The sequence below is a fragment of the Saccharomyces paradoxus genome, chromosome XIII (genome assembly GCF_002079055.1).
Source record: "Saccharomyces paradoxus chromosome XIII, complete sequence".
Taxonomy (NCBI): domain Eukaryota; kingdom Fungi; phylum Ascomycota; class Saccharomycetes; order Saccharomycetales; family Saccharomycetaceae; genus Saccharomyces; species Saccharomyces paradoxus.
Window position 1 is genome coordinate 54,738 of NC_047499.1, and position 17,517 is coordinate 72,254.

The 17,517-nt window shown below is 36.6% G+C and overlaps 8 protein-coding genes across 8 annotated transcripts; 3 read left to right on the top strand and 5 right to left on the bottom strand.

The window, feature by feature from the left end:
- Positions 1-62: 62 nt before the first annotated feature.
- COQ5 (2-hexaprenyl-6-methoxy-1,4-benzoquinone methyltransferase) lies at positions 63-986 on the bottom strand (the record flags this gene model as incomplete). Its single annotated transcript, XM_033912320.1, has 1 exon — positions 63-986. The coding sequence occupies one exon, from the start codon at positions 984-986 to the stop codon at positions 63-65; it is 924 nt and encodes a 307-aa protein (XP_033768211.1).
- Positions 987-1,669: 683 nt separating this feature from the next.
- ZDS2 (Zds2p) lies at positions 1,670-4,504 on the top strand (the record flags this gene model as incomplete). The annotated part of the gene is made up of 1 exon (XM_033912321.1): positions 1,670-4,504. The coding sequence occupies one exon, from the start codon at positions 1,670-1,672 to the stop codon at positions 4,502-4,504; it is 2,835 nt and encodes a 944-aa protein (XP_033768212.1).
- Positions 4,505-4,799: 295 nt separating this feature from the next.
- On the top strand, positions 4,800-5,117 carry SPAR_M00260 (uncharacterized protein; the record flags this gene model as incomplete). Its single annotated transcript, XM_033912322.1, has 1 exon — positions 4,800-5,117. The coding sequence occupies one exon, from the start codon at positions 4,800-4,802 to the stop codon at positions 5,115-5,117; it is 318 nt and encodes a 105-aa protein (XP_033768213.1).
- Positions 5,118-5,269: 152 nt separating this feature from the next.
- On the bottom strand, positions 5,270-6,274 carry PML39 (Pml39p; the record flags this gene model as incomplete). Its single annotated transcript, XM_033912323.1, has 1 exon — positions 5,270-6,274. One exon carries the CDS (start codon positions 6,272-6,274, stop codon positions 5,270-5,272), a length of 1,005 nt encoding a protein of 334 aa, XP_033768214.1.
- A 503-nt stretch (positions 6,275-6,777) lies between these two features.
- URA5 (orotate phosphoribosyltransferase URA5) lies at positions 6,778-7,458 on the top strand (the record flags this gene model as incomplete). The annotated part of the gene is made up of 1 exon (XM_033912324.1): positions 6,778-7,458. The coding sequence occupies one exon, from the start codon at positions 6,778-6,780 to the stop codon at positions 7,456-7,458; it is 681 nt and encodes a 226-aa protein (XP_033768215.1).
- A 327-nt stretch (positions 7,459-7,785) lies between these two features.
- SEC65 (RNA-binding signal recognition particle subunit SEC65) lies at positions 7,786-8,607 on the bottom strand (the record flags this gene model as incomplete). Its single annotated transcript, XM_033912325.1, has 1 exon — positions 7,786-8,607. The coding sequence occupies one exon, from the start codon at positions 8,605-8,607 to the stop codon at positions 7,786-7,788; it is 822 nt and encodes a 273-aa protein (XP_033768216.1).
- A 251-nt stretch (positions 8,608-8,858) lies between these two features.
- MDM1 (Mdm1p) lies at positions 8,859-12,251 on the bottom strand (the record flags this gene model as incomplete). The annotated part of the gene is made up of 1 exon (XM_033912326.1): positions 8,859-12,251. One exon carries the CDS (start codon positions 12,249-12,251, stop codon positions 8,859-8,861), a length of 3,393 nt encoding a protein of 1,130 aa, XP_033768217.1.
- A 271-nt stretch (positions 12,252-12,522) lies between these two features.
- On the bottom strand, positions 12,523-17,478 carry NUP188 (Nup188p; the record flags this gene model as incomplete). The annotated part of the gene is made up of 1 exon (XM_033912327.1): positions 12,523-17,478. The coding sequence occupies one exon, from the start codon at positions 17,476-17,478 to the stop codon at positions 12,523-12,525; it is 4,956 nt and encodes a 1,651-aa protein (XP_033768218.1).
- Between the last annotated feature and the right edge of the window lie 39 nt (positions 17,479-17,517).

Genomic DNA, 17,517 nt, shown 5'->3' on the forward strand with positions numbered 1-17,517 from the left:
GGAATGGTTATTGACTTTGATCCTCTAAATGAAAAAAAAAGGGAAAATTTGTTCTATTTACTTCAAACTTTGATACCCCAATGGATGGCACATATGCCAAATGTTAAACTTTCGTAGCCAGCTGATTTGAATCCTGCCTTTTCAATCATGGATTTGAACGTTTCTTGGTCTGGAAATCTTTCGATAGACTCCACTAAATACTGATAAGAGTCGTAGTCATTAGCAATCATTGAACCCATGACAGGCAGGACCCTAGCCCACTGTTGGTAAGCAAAGTCCATAAGAGGATTCTCAATCTTAGAAAATTCCAAACAATAAAATATACCGCCTGGTTTCAAAACTCTATAAGCAGTGTTTAAGCCCTTTTGAATGTCGGTGAAGTTTCTGATACCAAAAGAAACTGTGTAGATGTCCTTGGAATCAGAATCAATCTCCTCTAGTTTCTCACCGTTAGAAACCAAAAACCTCACACGAGGATCTTTGAAATATTTGCCTTGTTCCATGGCTCTTTTCTCACCTTCTTTAAGCATGTCAGGGTTGATATCTACAATATCCATTGTAGATTCAGTATCCCCAAATTTCGACTCAGCATGGTCTAATAGACCGAAAGCAATGTCACCAGACCCACCAGCCACATCAATGAAATTCAGAGGAGTTGTAGAGTTTGGTCTTTTTCCCGCGTCTAGCTTATTGATAAAATGGTCCTTCCATAATCTATGAATACCCAATGACATAACGTCATTCATCAAATCATACCGGTTGGCTACGGAGGAAAAGACATCACCCACTAACTTCTGCTTGGTAGACTTCAATACCGTCTTCGAACCGAAATGTGTATACTTCTGCTCGGGCTGTTCAGCTGTGGATGATAGAGGGGTAGTAGCTTTCTCTTCTTTGCATGCTGTGTGAGCTTGTGTAAAAAACCTAGGCAATCTTAGCGGAACATTAACCAGCGAGCTTCGAACGATTCGTGAAGAAAGCAACATGATATCTTGCTGCGATCTGTACTGTTCCCTTTGCAATTGTAACAATAGCAGTATAGGGAGTGAAGGTAGCAGATATCCTTATAGTTTCTTGTGTGATCCTTTTTTTTCACTTTTTCAGATTTTGCCAAATGCGGAAGTTAGTTTCCATTTTGGGAAGAATAGGCAAGAGTGCACTATCCTTTACGGAAAGACTTTCATTTAATGATACGCTTGCTAAATAAATCTGTGTCTACTACCAAGAACAGACCATTGGATACTTTGAAATTTGCTCAATAATATCCCTCCTCGTTTTTTGGTGACAGCTTTTTCTCAATCAAAAAAAATTCTCACATCTTTCCACAAAGAACATCACAAAACGTCAGCAAATTGGGGCGAGTATAGCCGATAGTCTCACGGTTCCTTTGTTCTTGATTCGGGTTGCAAAACGACCACATTGGACCTAGACGTGGCTATTTGCAGCGAATTATTAGCGTACAAGTATTGTAGCCAGTAGGATTAGCTGACGCGTTATGCGGGTAACACATGGCGCGTTTTTATTTTTGTTTTCATCTCATCTTGGTCAGATCATAATAAGATGATTGAAAACTGGAGTAGGTGCTAAAGAACAGTGTCAAGGCCAGTAGTAGTGTCTCTTCTACGTTGAATTACGCTTGCACAAAAATCTAGATTTAAATTATAATTTTATGGTACTGATGGAAGATGTGCAGAACGAAGATGGCCATAATACTGTAGAAAACAGTAGTAGCGGTGGGGACAGTAGTAATAATATTCAAATGAGGCGAATGAGGAAGACGCAACTGTCCAAGAGGAAACTTCTCGAGAAGAGGAAATCTGATGTGTTGATTGCTGCTAAATCTTTAGATACAGAAATTCAGAATGTGAAAAATCTAAAGCGATTGTCGATAGGTTCGATGGATTTGGTGATTGACCCTGAGCTAGAGTTTAAGGTAAACAGCAGAAACTCGTATTCTTCAGACTCCTCAAAGGAATCACTACAAGAATCGCTGCATGAAAAGGATGTTGTACGACTAGAACAAGAGGAAAAACAAGGGGACGAAGACAATGATGCATATGAGGAGGCGGATACTACTAATGCGGACGACAGTATAGATATAACTCAAACAGAATATTTGCATGATGAAGAGACTTTGGAGAAAGAAAAGATCTCCCGCAATGCTTCTTCATCCACTTCATCTTCAGCAAGAGTAACGTCCAGGAATAGAAGGCTCAGTGGAGTAAAGGCATTGGCCCACGATGTCGTCTTGGATGTGACGGATGATCACAGTTCAAAAATGGTCGATCTAACTCAAAACTTGTTGTGGGTGCCCGCTAACCAACATCCTAACGTTAAGCCAGAAAACTACTTAGAATTGATTCAGGACACATTACAGAACATTCAAATAAGCACGGACCAGGACTCTGATGAAAACAAATTAGAACTGGGTAACAACCATGTAATTCCAAATAGAAAACGCTCGGGTTCTGTAGTTAGAAGACCTTCTCGGTTGAAGACCTCGTATACCAAGTTTGATGATGAGCTTCCTTCTGCAGAAAAACCACAAGAAGGAGAAGAGGAAGTGGATAAACGAATACCCCCATCTGAAACTAAAACCGTAAGATCTGTATCTTTGAAGGAAATTACTGAAGAGCTTACTAAGATTTCCAATAATGCTGGTTTAACAGACTCAGATGCGGTCACTTTAGCCAGAAGCTTGAGCATGTCAGGGTCATTTACTAATGAAAGTCTTCACTTGAACAGCAATAACGCCGAAAATGATAATGAATTTGCATCAAATATGTTTAGTGAAACTGGGCGTACCATACCGGAAAGATCGTCTTTAAGGAGGTCTAAATTTAACACGTATAAAATCAGGCTAGAGAGTAATGGCCTTCCACAAGCAGCAAAACTCAATAATCTGATGAATATACAAGCAAGTGACGATCGAAGAAGTGCATCATCGCCTGCATCTTGCATGCAACTGCCTCAGGAGCAAGCATCACTGAATGATTTCCAAGAGATTTTTGACCATTACAGAAGAGCAAGTACTGATTGGAGTACTGAAAATGAGAAATACGCTGATAGCACTAACTACTATTCGGATGAAGAAGATTTAACACATGCATCCATTTCTCAAGATAGCAGCCTTTTATCCACAGATAGCTCTAATAACAGTGTATTGATAAAACCACATAATACTGGTTCAATGATTTCTGAAAAATTAGATCAACATGTTAGCTCGAACGAAAATGAAAATATCAATGGCAGCGAACTAAATCATGGCTGGTCATGGTTGAATTCTAGCAATGAAAACCTGAACGGTAATGATCAATCTTACGAGCGGCTAATAGATGATAAAAATGACCATGAAGATGTGGAGAATGAAAAAGCCGACTTTGTTAATTTAAGTGTATCGAGGAGAGCAAAATCTACCAAACGTGCTTCTGAAAGAATAAATCATTCCAAAAATAGACATTCACCAATTTTCCAGATACATTCTGATGAGTCGAACCCCGTGGTACTTACTCCTTCAGTGGTTTCATCATCTCCATCACAGTCACCTGAGCCTATAGTACCTGCGATAGCAGAGAAAAACATAGAATCGCCTACTGATACCCAGCCCAGTACAAACAAGAAGAATTCCTTGGAGAAACGGCTTGCCAGATTATTCAAAAGAAAACAACATAGTGGTACTTGCAAATCAGATGTGAAAGTTACCAAAAAAAGTGTTAAAAAAGAACTGAAAAAGAAGACTTCGCACTCAAGTTTATCCAAATTTAGGAAAAGCCCCAAGAAAAAGCCCGAAGAAGCGAAAAGGAACCATAAATGTCCTTCATCTCCCACCAAAACCACTTCTTCTGAAGATATAGATACGGCAAGCGTCATTGAACCTACTGTGCAAAGCTCACATGCTTCCAGCATTCTTTCTGACAGTAATGCTAGCCGCAGTTCTGAATTCGTGGTGGAGACAATAAGCGAGTTAGACGGCGACGATTCATTTGATATTAGTGGTGGTGATATCAACTACGATGTGGAAGTGCACTCTGATGTAGGTATAGAAACAACAGCTAAACCAGAGGGGAGTGCAGGAGAAGAGGGAGAAAATAAAATTTCATCTCCTGCACCTCAAATCTCGACATTGCCTCCAAAAAAATTAACATTTGAAGATGTCGTTAAACCGGAATACCCAAACGCTCCAATAAAATTTACAGATAGTGCATTTGGATTCCCATTACCAATGATAACAAACTCCACAGTGGTTATGTTTGACCATCGTCTAGGGATTAACGTTGAAAGGGCTATTTACAGACTCAGCCATCTGAAGCTCAGTGATCCCGGGAGAGAACTAAGACAACAGGTATTGTTGAGTAACTTCATGTACTCTTACTTGAATTTAGTCAATCATACTTTATACATGGAGCAAATGGGCACTGAAGATGTAGTCTTCAATGGGGATTCCGCTCTAGGAATGATGGACAAGAATGATTCTGATGGCACGATCTTAATACCAGATATTTAACTTATGATTGTTTTCAGGATTGATAGATATGTACATAAAGTCACATATTTCAAGGTATTGTAAGGATGCCCTTTTAGCGTCAAGCTTGTTATTATCACGAAAAACGTCGTTTTATTATATAAAGGATTACTGTATATGTTTTTCTTTTTTTTTTTAATTTTCCAGCAAGAATGAAGAGAAGCCGACCTCATCTCATCTTATTTGGAGCAAAATGAAATGATCTATTCAGTACAGGAAGACTACCTTGCGGTTGAAATCTGTCTCGCTTTACACTACAAAGAGAGAAAGAGAGGAAATGCCTAAGAATAATACTTACCGTATGCTCGTTTTACTAGAAGACGATACTAAGATAAATAAAGAAGATGAAAAATTTTTGAAAGGTAAGCCAGGAAAAATGCATGAATTTGTTGATGAGTTGATACTACCATTTGATGTTGACGAATTAGATGAGTTAAATGTCTGGTTTGATAAATTCGATGCCGAAATATGTATACCGAACGAAGGTCATATCAAATATGAAATTAGTAGTGATGGTTTGATCGTACTTATGTTGGATAAGGAGATTGAAGGGGTAGTCGAAAAGGTAAAGAAATTTGTCGAAGAGAATAATTGAAAGAATAAAGTTCCTTTGGTTTTGCATCGGTAAAGCGTGGCTGTTGTGTATACATATGTGCATATAGTTTGAAAAGAGAGCAATAGGATGTGCGCATTAGTATAGGGGCATATACAAGCATATGAAAATACAGATAATGCATTACATTTAATTTATAAAGTTTGTAGAACAGCCTCTAATTTATTTAGTCTTTCCCCCACGTCCATTTTTGTTATCAGGTTGTCCTCCCCGTCGATCAACTCCAGCAACATTTTGGGTAACAACTCTTTATTGTAATACCGACACCATGGTGCGTGTCCATTAAATTCCGTATGTTCTAAGATCTTCAGGGATGCTCGGTGAAAGCAAGCCGTACATTGAACCAGATCATCCTTCTCGAATTTTGTGTAGCCAAGAAGCAACAGACCCACAAGAGAGTAATCTTTACAATCGAAAAAAAAAGCCAATTTTTGCATTTCATTTTCAGACAAGTAATGAAATATACGAGAAGAATTTCTTTTAAGGCTAAATTCATTTGATCCAGACGCAATTCTCTCGATTTCTGCGTGAATTCTCTCAATTTCTCTTATAAGGGTTTGTGGGCTTAAATAATACTCTCTGTTTAAATCAAACCGATTTTTCCTCCATGGACACTTTTGAAGATGATTACCAATTACATTGCAGTACCAGATTTTTTCATTCAATTTCATGCTGTAATCGGCGGCATCATCGCCATTCTTGAATAATAAAATTGTCATAATGGCGTGACAACAGCAGCACTTAAATGCCACCTGCGACTGCGATTCTCCCCGATACGGCTTCCAGCCTTTAGATGCTAGAGTTAATGGATTGACCCATCGACCGTCCCATTCAACGAGCAGGAGCCTTGTATGATTTTGAATTGAACATGTCCTCTCCAACAAGGCCTGCAGGTCGTGCAATCGGAACCCAACAAAATCATTGGAGCTCTCCTGTACCAGATCGTCAAACAATTGCAAACGTTTCTTACATTTTTTAGGCAGCATTGAACTTTCATCATAGGATTTCTTCTTGTACCTCCATTTGGTAATAAGTCGCTCTCCTAGAGTATTCTTATATTTTCCTGGTAAAGGCTTAGTACTCTTGCCCAGTGAATGTCTGATTGACCTCAACCTAACTTCCAATGCGTCCTTTTCCATTATTAACAGCTGTGGCTTCCTGTCAATTTTATTGGGAATAGTGGTCTATTCTCTTTTACCATAGATTTTGAAATGACGGTTAACTTCGTTCCGAATGACCAGCGCTTGAAAAATTTTCAAACATTTTCCATGTTCAATAAGCAAAACAAAGAGGATTTTGATTTGATAACAACCGTTTCGAAATTTGATCTCATCATCAATCAAAGGTTTTTAACAGTTTTATTGTTTAAATACATTTCGAAAGGAAATTGCATTTTGTCTTTTTTTTTGGGAGAAATTTGTGGGGCATTTCAATCATTGTTCCAACTCTACGTTCCTTTTTTGAATAAAAGAAACTTCTTATTACTAACAGGCTTTTATTTGTTCAAATAGGATTCATTCACAATCTCCATAAAACACTCTTTTTGCGATATACTAGTAACGGAATTTTGGTTGCGTATTATTGTGTCTGACGTTGTATGAAGGATATACAAAAAAAATAAAGATCAAGAAAGTTATTCAGAATGCCTATTATGTTGGAAGACTACCAAAAGAACTTTTTAGAGTTGGCCATCGAATGTCAAGCTCTAAGATTTGGTTCATTCAAGTTGAAATCAGGTAGAGAGTCACCATATTTCTTTAATTTAGGATTGTTCAATACCGGCAAATTGCTTTCCAATTTAGCTACTGCGTATGCAATTGCCATCATACAATCTGATTTGAAGTTTGATGTGATTTTCGGCCCCGCCTACAAAGGTATCCCACTAGCTGCTATTGTCTGTGTGAAATTGGCAGAGATTGGTGGCTCTAAATTTCAAAACATTCAATACGCTTTTAACAGAAAGGAAGCCAAAGATCATGGTGAAGGAGGTATTATTGTCGGCTCTTCCCTAGAGAACAAGAGAATACTAATCATCGATGACGTCATGACTGCTGGTACTGCCATTAACGAGGCATTCGAGATCATTGGTAATGCTAAGGGCCAAGTAGTTGGCTCTATAATTGCTCTAGATAGACAAGAAGTTGTGAGTACCGACGATAAAGAGGGATTGAGTGCCACTCAAACTGTTAGCAAAAAATACGGTATTCCAGTCTTGAGCATTGTCTCTTTAATTCACATAATTACCTATTTGGAAGGTAGAATAACAGCAGAAGAGAAAAGCAAGATCGAGCAATACCTTCAAACCTACGGTGCCTCCGCTTAAGAATCAATTTTTTAATTAAATGATTTATTTATCTCTTTTAAGAACTATTAATCTTAGTTACTACGATACATGCACGCCGCTTATATATATATATGTATAAATAGCGTATATTCATATATATATAGAGCGAGACAGTTTTCTTGTTACTTTTTTTGCTTTCTGTTCCTCTTGCTTGTAGCTGCTGCAACGCTCTCGGCGTATTGAATTCTTCTCAACTTCCAACGAAATAAAACGAATAATTATATTAGTCTTGATTCAAAAGATTTAAAACTGGTAAAACAACTTAAATATACATATACATATACATAAATGGTGTAAAGAAGGCAATCATCTTCTAACAACTTTGTACTTATTTTTTGGTGGTTTAAACGATTTTTCTGCCGCTGTAATCTTAGGAGTTTCGTAAACAGATTTTGTCATTGGATGGCCCATCAAAAATGGACTATGCAGTGGAACAATCTCGTTCATCTTGAAGCCCTTTACACGCGGAATCTTTTTAAATTCAATATTGTCGAAATCAGGCCCATATGGAATCTCTCTTAAAGATTCAATGGTTGTTGGATGAGTTTTCATGTACTCCCCAACCGCTTTCATTAATTGCCTCTTACCACCCTTGAATTTAGTGGCTGCGCCAACCAATTGTCCATTTTCTTTGAAAAGTACACGAATTCTACCAGGATTACCGAAATCTTGTGGATGACATTTTTCACCCTCGAAAATGCATAATATTCCTAGTTCACGGACAGCATCTGCCATAGTTTTAGCTAAAGGGTTTTCAACAGCCAATTCCTTAGGAACCCTCCTACCTTCCTTATGTGATCTGTTCACGTCAAAGTAACATGGATAGAGTACTTGGAATCGTTTAACTTCTTCTAAATCTTTCTTGGAAATAGCCTCTGAACGTTCAACCTTACCGGTTTTCGGGTTGATAAAACTCAGTTGCTCTTTTTCGTTGCTACTATTGTTGTTACTATTACTGGTGTCATTCATACCAGGTAAAAAGGCAGTATTTTCCTTGTCCTGGCTTCTTACAACTGTGGGCGTTATCTTGGGAGCAATCGGCGTCCTCAAAGAGGGATCTAACTCGGCCAAGTCCATATCGAGGTCATCGATATCATTGAGATCATCAATCTCTTCTAATCTAGGCATGTCGGCTTTATGATAACTCTGGCTTATGGCTTATTTTTCTTTAATTTCATTAGTAGTTAGCCTGTTGAATACTATTAGCATCTTTTTTTTTTTTTCAGATTACAAAAGCGTGAAAAATAAATACTTCATGATTGTTTTTAAGAGAAGTGCACAATTTTCAAAACACCTGAAGAAGTGATCAATTCATCTACTATTGTGAAAACTGCACTTTTTCTTGCTAAGCTGTTCCACATATTTAATTAGGCTTTATTTTAGTCATTACATATTATATCCAATAAAATTGCATCAAGAGCTTCCAACAGCAAGCTGGCATTTAAATACGGGTTCTGTAGCATGGCATGGACCCGATCAGCAGCTTCGTGAGAATCCCTTAGACCTACCACACGCCCACAGGTATCTGCGAATAGTCTCTGCAGGCTGGTTAGGGCGAGTTGTTCCGTTCGTAGCTTTTCACCTTCGCTTCTTGCTGCCTCTATTGTTTCATTTCTTTTTCTTTCGAACACGCCGTTGTCACCCCATAGCATATTTTTAAATGTAATTACTGCTTCTAGCACTTGATCCTCTGACCTCAATTTTTGAATGCTGACCTTTATATACTTTTCAATAGTACTCCCAAGAAGCTGTTGTAAAACGGTAATTATTGCCCTGCCTCTCAACCAGCCCGCATTCGCCTTGTTTAAAGCAAAGAGCGAGATAAACAAGTCACATATCTGTTTAACAAAAGATTTGTTTTGCGAATAGAAAGGATACCCAGAATCAGTAAAAAAATGTCGTTCATCTTCATAGAAATTCAGCTCGTCGCCGTTGTCTTCAGTGCTTTGTAAATCAGCAACAGAGCTACTATTACTCGTGCTATTACTACTGCCAATAGATTCACGAGGTGGCTCCTCCAGAATACCATCATGCGTGTTTTCCTTGTTTAGTTTGAATAGGGTAGGGTCGGTCAAAAACCTTCTAAAAATATTATCTTCGCATATTTCAGAAATAGATAGTAATTCTCGCAAGTACTTCTCAAGTTTTTGTTTTCTTTCTTCATAAAGCAACGTTTTTGTAACATGGTATTTCAATGACATTTTCACTTTTGACGGGAACAGGTCTTGCAACTGTCTCATCACATCCCTAAAATTCTTTTTCAAATATATATTCAATTCAAAAAATTCATTGTATCTTCTTGCCATATCCCAGGAACTTACCTGCCCATTATTAAAGTGATGAATGTTAATGATATAGTAAGTTATCTCTTTTAGACCATTACTGGAATTCTCGCTGAAGTACGACCTAATGTATATCTTAGTTTTTCTGAACAAACTATTGGCATTTTCTTGTACCATATATTGTTGTTTCAGTAGTTCTTTCATTTCTAGTTCTTTCAATAGGGTTCTTTGTGACTTTTTTAAAATCTTCAACTGCATTTGATTGTTGGTCAGATCTGCCTTCAAAATCAAATGCCTTAAGAGTTCAAGCTCTTTCTCGATTTGGTCAATTGAAATAGTCAAAGATGCTATATTATCCCTAAAATTACTTAACCCATGGAATTGACTAGGATTTAGATCCGAATTTCCGCTAGACACGCTTAATTTCTCCACACTGCGTGGAAGATCTAATTGGTCCTCGACAACGTAAAATTCGGAGGGATTATCGTTTTCATCGTCGAAGAGTTTGTCTCTGAAAATGTTATCACTTTCTGAACCAAATAGTTGTGAGTAGCGCGGATTTGAACTTACTTTCGATTTATCTGGTTTGAATCCGGATCCATTCACTATACTATCTAAAGCATCTGTGATACCAGGGTTTGCGAAAATCCTAACAGGATTCATAAAATCTATCTTCGCATTATCCTTTAATATTTTGGTTTGTTCTGCGTTGTTAGCACCGCTGTTCCTCCTGCTCAAAAAGTGAACATATATATCAGTCGAAACGATATGGGATGTTGAAAGCATTTGGAGAAAAAAAGGCGATTTCTTGAAAAGTGGTAGAAACTTATCATCGAGATACTTTATAGCCTCTGTTTGTAACAGCAACACACTTTTTCGAGCTAGAATAAACGTGTCTTCATCATTACTGATTTGAAAGGAGTTAGTAAAAAGTACAATATTTTTCACTAACCCTTCATCCAGCAATTTCATATTTTGTAAGTCATTATTGTGGAAAAACTTTGCAGAAATTTCTCGCAGTTGAATAGTGTTAATTCCAGAGTATCCAGAAATTATATCCTCTGATGTGGCATCTTCCAAGGGATTTTTAAATGATTCGATTGTTTGCGAGTACTCTAAAAATGTCAAACCCTGTGTTTCAGAAATACTGCCCAAGAATGATTTAAAAAAAGGAAGGAATTCGGTATCGTCTATGATGTCTTTCAATGCGATGGAAGCGAGAAATGTACTCATCTCCTTCAATACTACTCCATTATCCATATTTAAATCAGAATAATAACCATCTCTGGCAAGCTTTTTGCTTGCTGTTTCGATTTCTGAGCCAGGAAATGATAGCTTTGATTCAATCAAATTTAAGGAGAGTAATAAACGTTTCTTATACTTCAAATTCTCCTTGCTTAAATGTTCATTTCCTTTCAACTCGTATATCTTTAAAGCTAATGAATATGCGACATATTTGATATCACTTAGATCTAACAAAGAGTTTAGCTGGTTAAGATAATGCTCGAACTGTTTTCCAGTGAAATCAACATTAAGCTCCAATTTCTCACTCGAGGGTCCTCCAGCGTCTTTGTTCCCTATGTTATTCATCACATTTCTATGATCCTGTAACTCTTTACTCAACATTCTTCTTATCTTGTGAACTTTGTGTTTTTCTTCGAAGTAGTTTTGTGAAAGACTTACAATTCTTAAATTCCAACTATCTGGATCAGTAAATTTGAAGATTAATGGAGAAATGATGCACGTAGTGAGAACCTCTGTCATCAACGTGAAAACAAGCAATGAGTCTAACTCATCATTATCAAAAAGATGGGGAAGCAGTCCAATCACAGTTTTTCTTATAGATTTTTCAATTTCTTTCTGAAGAGCATTAGGCTTCAGTGATAACGATTTATGTAATTTGTAATTTTTATTAAACTCTACAGCAATTTGTAGATCGATGTTGGCTGCTTTTTGCCTTTCAAGATTCAAATCGCTTAACACAGCTTCTCTGGCATCACAAAAAGTGCTGAAATGTTTGTTAAATATGGGCAATAGCTTTAGAACAATCAAACTGGCACTATCGTTCTTTATCAACTTCTCCTTCACCACTAGCAGCGTTTGTAATAATCTCCACTTTATTACTTTGAGAAACTTTGCATCACTATTCTTATCGATTTTTGTGAACCAAGGCTCAACAAAATCTCGAATAATTAAGTCAACAATACTCTCTAATTCTTTTCCAATTTGCGCATTCCCATCGTGTATCAAACCTTCAACTGTCCTCAATTCTTTATCGACCTCAACAAAATTTGAATTTGCAGGTACAATACCAACAAATCTTGGCTGAGGCTTGGGCAGGTCAGGTAACGATTTGAAGAATACGAAGTACCCAAAGACGCAGATGCTAAGAAAGAATCCGAGCGAGAAACTGACTACCGACCATTGAATCATTGATATTAAGCAATACAAAACTGAGAAAAATCGAAACTGTTGCAGAAACTTAAGCATGCGATACCATATCAGAAGGAAAAAACTCACGCACTTATGGCGCTTTGACAAAGCATGTGAGTCTTCGGTAAATTTATTTATTGTATTTGTTTACACCTTTTTGAAGTTTATAAGGCGATGGAAAAAAAAGTACATAGTTGATAGAAGTGCCGTAAAAAAATCATATAGGCGCAGTGCACAGTATACCAATTAGTAAACACTTTTCAGATGAAGATTCCAATTGTGCTGTCCATCATTAACATATGTAGCTTTACATAACTTACAAAATAAATCAGACGTCCTTGAATAGTGAATCTTGCAACGTTTTAATGTCTCTACTTATACCCTTGACGAACTCCAATCTCCTTGATTCATCTTCCAAATGTTGTTGCTCTTCTAAAGTCGTAGGTATTATTCTTGAATTCAGGTATTTTGGATGCGTTAGAAACTTGCTTAATGCGGCACTTAACTTTTTTTTATCATGTTCAGAATCTAAACCAATAACCAACTCCACAGCTTCTTCTTCGTCATCGGAGTTTTTAGGCTGGATGAACAATTCTTGATAATTTAGCAAGTTTAGCATTTTCTGCAACAAAACCAATTGATTGGTTTCCTTTATCAATGAACTTGATACTGCTAACTTGTTATCGCCCCAATTATATATTGTGGATCTTATTTGTTTTCCAAAATAGGAAACAAAGAGGCATGTCTCAGGTAAAACCTTGATACCAAATTGACTCAATAAGAATAGAACAATGGATAATAAACCGTTGCTCCAAATGTTGTGCAATCTAGGTGAAAATTCAGGCTTGATATCACCTTGCTGTATTGCAACAGATAATGGACTTTCCAACAGAACACTATACAATCCGCTATTGATGAGTTTTGCAGCAATTTGCTCAATTGAACACAACTCAGAGATGAAAGTCAGAGTAATTTGCCCAAGAATTGGTTCATCATTAATTCTTACCAAATGTGCGCTTGAATATAGGTTCAATATAACTTTGAGAGTTCCGACTTCCTTTAAAGATGATGCTAGAATAACATTGAAATTTTTAGAAGGATTCAACTTGGTAATTCTTTTGAACAGTGATAATAATAACAGTAAATCCTGAGTATTATCCTCCAAATTGATAAATTGGGTAGCATGATCTGCACTTAAACCCTTCGTGGAACATTTATTGATCTGACATAATATTTCGGACAGTATCAAATAAACACCCTTACTGAATGCTAATTCAAAAAATTCCAATAGTTGATCAGATACTAATTCGATGAAACGATCTCCTGACGAGACTAGTTCGAGAAGAATTAAAACAGACCTTAAAAGAGGCCTATAAAAGTTATTTTTTGATGAGTTACCAATATTTTTAATAAAATCAACCTCATCAGATTTAAAAACTGTAAAAATCTTGTTCATTAGTTCAATTATCTTTGTCTCCTTCAGTGACTTTCTTGACAATTTGAATGAATATAAAATGTAAAACGACAATTCGATTCTCTCCAGATATATTTGGGTAAACATTTGTTTATCTGAAGTGAAATCAATATTTAGCTTTAGGAAATGTTCTACCAAATCAACGAAACCATCATTTAACGGCGTAGTGTTCCTCTTTACAAACGTGGTGATTAGCGCGCCCCAAGCTTTTGCGGTAGATATTTCATAATTGACGTATTGTAGATTTAATGAAGCATCAGTTATTTCCTCCTTAAAATTTGTTTCACCAGTAGTTGGTTTGTACCAGTTACGGTCAGTTTTTAAAACTACATCTAATAAGGGAATATCATAACCGAAATTCTCGTTCTCGTTTATTCTGGATAAGGGGATCTTTTGGAACGACTGAAGCTCTAAACTGGGCCATTTCTCTCTAAATTTTAGATTCAATTCATCGTGAAACGTTTTATTGAACCCATCAATTTGGAAGAAGTGATGGGCTAATTCAAATAAGTCTTCCTGGTTCAAAAATTTTAAAATTTTCGAGTTTGAATCAGTTGAGTTATAAATATACAATGCAAATATTTCGACAATTCTTGAAACCAATTTGTATTTCTTGATCAAAGAGACAGTTCCATTACGTGTCAAGCTCTCTTTTTTTTGGAATAAAGTTTTGGAGTTCTTCAACTTATTCAATAAGGAATCCACAAATTTAACATCTTTTATAAAGATTTTAGAATTTGTCCAGGTGTTTAAAACATATGTTATTGTTTCTAATAACTTACAACTTACTTCTTCAGGCATTGAATCTAACAGTAGGGAATTCTTTTGCAAAACAGTTAATATTGAATTTTTCTTGTCAATGGAGGCTTCGTCATTATTTTTTTTACTAGATGCAAATTGACCTGTTAAGAAAAGGATAGATAACCCATCCTGCTTACTTTCCAATAAAGTTGTGAAAAAAATGTACAAACTCCGCAGGAGATCCCAGTTTTGCACTGGAGAACTCAAGTCCGACAGGACTTCTTTCAAAAATGTCATCGATTTTCTTTCACCAAGGAAGGACAACAAAAACGGATAATCGTCATTCCAAGGAGCCTCCACCAAATAGCTTAATAGCTCTATGATTTGCACTTTGAAGTGAACATAACTTGGTAAAGTATAAACGTCAACCAATTTTGATGAATTTATGAAAAGCAATTTTTCCAAGTTACTTGGCTTTAAATCGTGGTTGCTACCTCGAATAGAGATCAAAAGCTTACACAACTTAAAGGAATTGCTCATTACCTTCGTATATAAATTTCCCAAAATTTTATCGCCTAAGATTTTTGTTGTGGTATCCAAAGGTGAAACAAGAATATTCATCAAAGTATTCGGAGCCAAATCGATAGAATCCATGGGAGTTAAAAATAATTGCAACAATTTTTTTGCTGAGGAGGAAGTAATCAATTGGTTCTTTTGATATGGATTTATGGTGAAAACGTCATGAAGTACATCATAGAAAATTGAAGTCAAATGGAAGCCAATTTCGAATTTCTGTAAGAAATTGTTGAACTTCCAATTGTAATAACTCTCAAAGACATGAACCGCATGTAGAGTCAACTTATTAATAATATCTATTTTACTTCTTTTGGAAACATGGCTATTTTTCAATGATAGAGATTCTCGAATAAAGACTTTTGTTAGTTTGAGCAACTGGATAGTGAATGTATAATCCCCTGTGGATAATTCAATCGAACCAAGAATCATATTGGAAAGACCAGTCTTGCCATATTTGTCTAATAATTCCGATTTGTTCAAATAAGAAGAGACTAGATGAAGGTAATTTGGTGTCAGCATAGTCATAAACTCGCAGCATTGTACAATTGAAGCATAATCTTTTCTCTGCAGTGATATTTCAAAAATCTCGAAGATTACTTGGATAATTGACGCGCCATTTATAGTACTGGTTGAAGTGTCTAGAGAGTTTGACAAATATGACAGAATTTCGCTAGATTTTTCAATTGGGGTTTTAGGATCGACGACATTAGTAACTAATCCGATTATGGATATCATCAATTCATGTTGTAAGTCATCCAGTTGCGTGCCCTTTTCCATGTACGAATGTAATAGATTTTGCAATATTCTGCCGACCAAAGACCAACCGTTGTATTTGTAAAGGAAAATAACCAAATTGGAAGCAGTAGGTGGCTGCTGTGCACTTTGTTGTTGTTGTCGTTTGATAGTTAGAATCTTTGCCTTTGTTGACTTCGGTATTGACAAGAGGCAATTAGAGTTTTCTCTCTCTAAGGGTGGTGTCACTAGCAAATCGGACTTCAACTCTATCAAATCAGGTATGATGATGTCTGAGGACGAAGAAGGGTTTGTTATCGTATCAGCTATTAAATCATAATCTAGATCGTTCAGACTGCTTTTTGTGATAGCAAATGAACATATATCTTTTAATTCGAAATTGGCAAATTCGGTATCGATTAAGGCCAAATTAATTAAAGGGATGAGTGATTCGTTTAATAGGGGTAGTTTAGCCTTTATAATGCTCAATTTGTCTTCAAAAGTGTCATTCGTTAAGAAATTTTCAATAAACTGCTCTGGAGCCTTTGAAATTATCTTGGCGAAAACACGAGAAGTAGATGCAGTTATGGGAATAAAGTTTAAAGAAAACTCCAAAAATACTGTTACTACTGTGGTGTAAATGGGGTCAAAGGATAAGACTTCTGACAGAGTAATCAATTCTTGGAAAATGTCATGTGATTCAGCAAATAGAGCAAACTTCGTTGTGTCTGAATCGTCAAATGATTCAGACGATTGTAATGCTTGCCTATAGTAGAGTATGAACGACCAAGAGTAATGGATCATTGGGTGGAAAACGGGATCCTCATTGACGATATTGGTTGCTATATCATTTTCCAGAGCGGCATTGACAATGTGGAAAGTCTTTGAATCCATGTACAAGGGTGACTGAAGATCAAATTGTGCAATTGAAGTGTTCAACCCAAGTATCAATGCAGTTGTGATTGTAAATAAAGATGATATTCTGGAAACAAGTGTTTCTGAGAGGTAGCTGAGGTCTTGGAAATTCTGAAACTTATACAATTGTAATGACGAAGTATCTATAGTCTTGTCCGTAGAATTTATATTTCTGCAAAATTCAACAAAATGATTTTGATACTGTAGGAACCATTGATTGACGATATTTATAGGTACTTTTGTATTCAGGATCATTAAATTCAAAATTTGCAATATTTGCAAGACAAACTTCAAATCAGAAAATTTTTTCAGTTGCACCAACGAAACAATTGTAAAAGTGTCTTCATCGTTGTTATAGCCCTGTGCTAAGCCTGAAGCTGTGATCGTGTCGTAGTCCTGCATTACAGATGATATTAAAGAGATTAATTTCGCTGCTATGTTGAATCTATCATTGTCAATAAAGGAATATGTATCGAGGTCAATGTCCGGGTTAACGAGAAGCGAGTATAATATGTGGAGTCTTGAAGATCTCTCAGAAATAAAGAATTGCGCAGCACGACAAGGGTCCTCAAATTGAGCAAAGAAGGGATCATCATCGACGTTTATTTGTAATATGTTTGCAATTGTAAAGCGTAACTTGTTGTCGCCGCCAGAGGAAGTCCCATGCTCCTTTACCGTTTCCAGGTCCTTAATAAGATTTGCCTTATTAGCCTTCAAAAACTGTCTTATTTCGGCCAATTGACTGGCATCCACAGCGGAAATATCAGCAACAGCATCGTTGATAAAATTAGCAACATGAGTGAAGGACAATTGCGGAGAGGAATTCCGAATTGAATGTGTAGCCATGGCTGATACGGTCCTTTACTTCTGGTGGGTAGAAGGGAT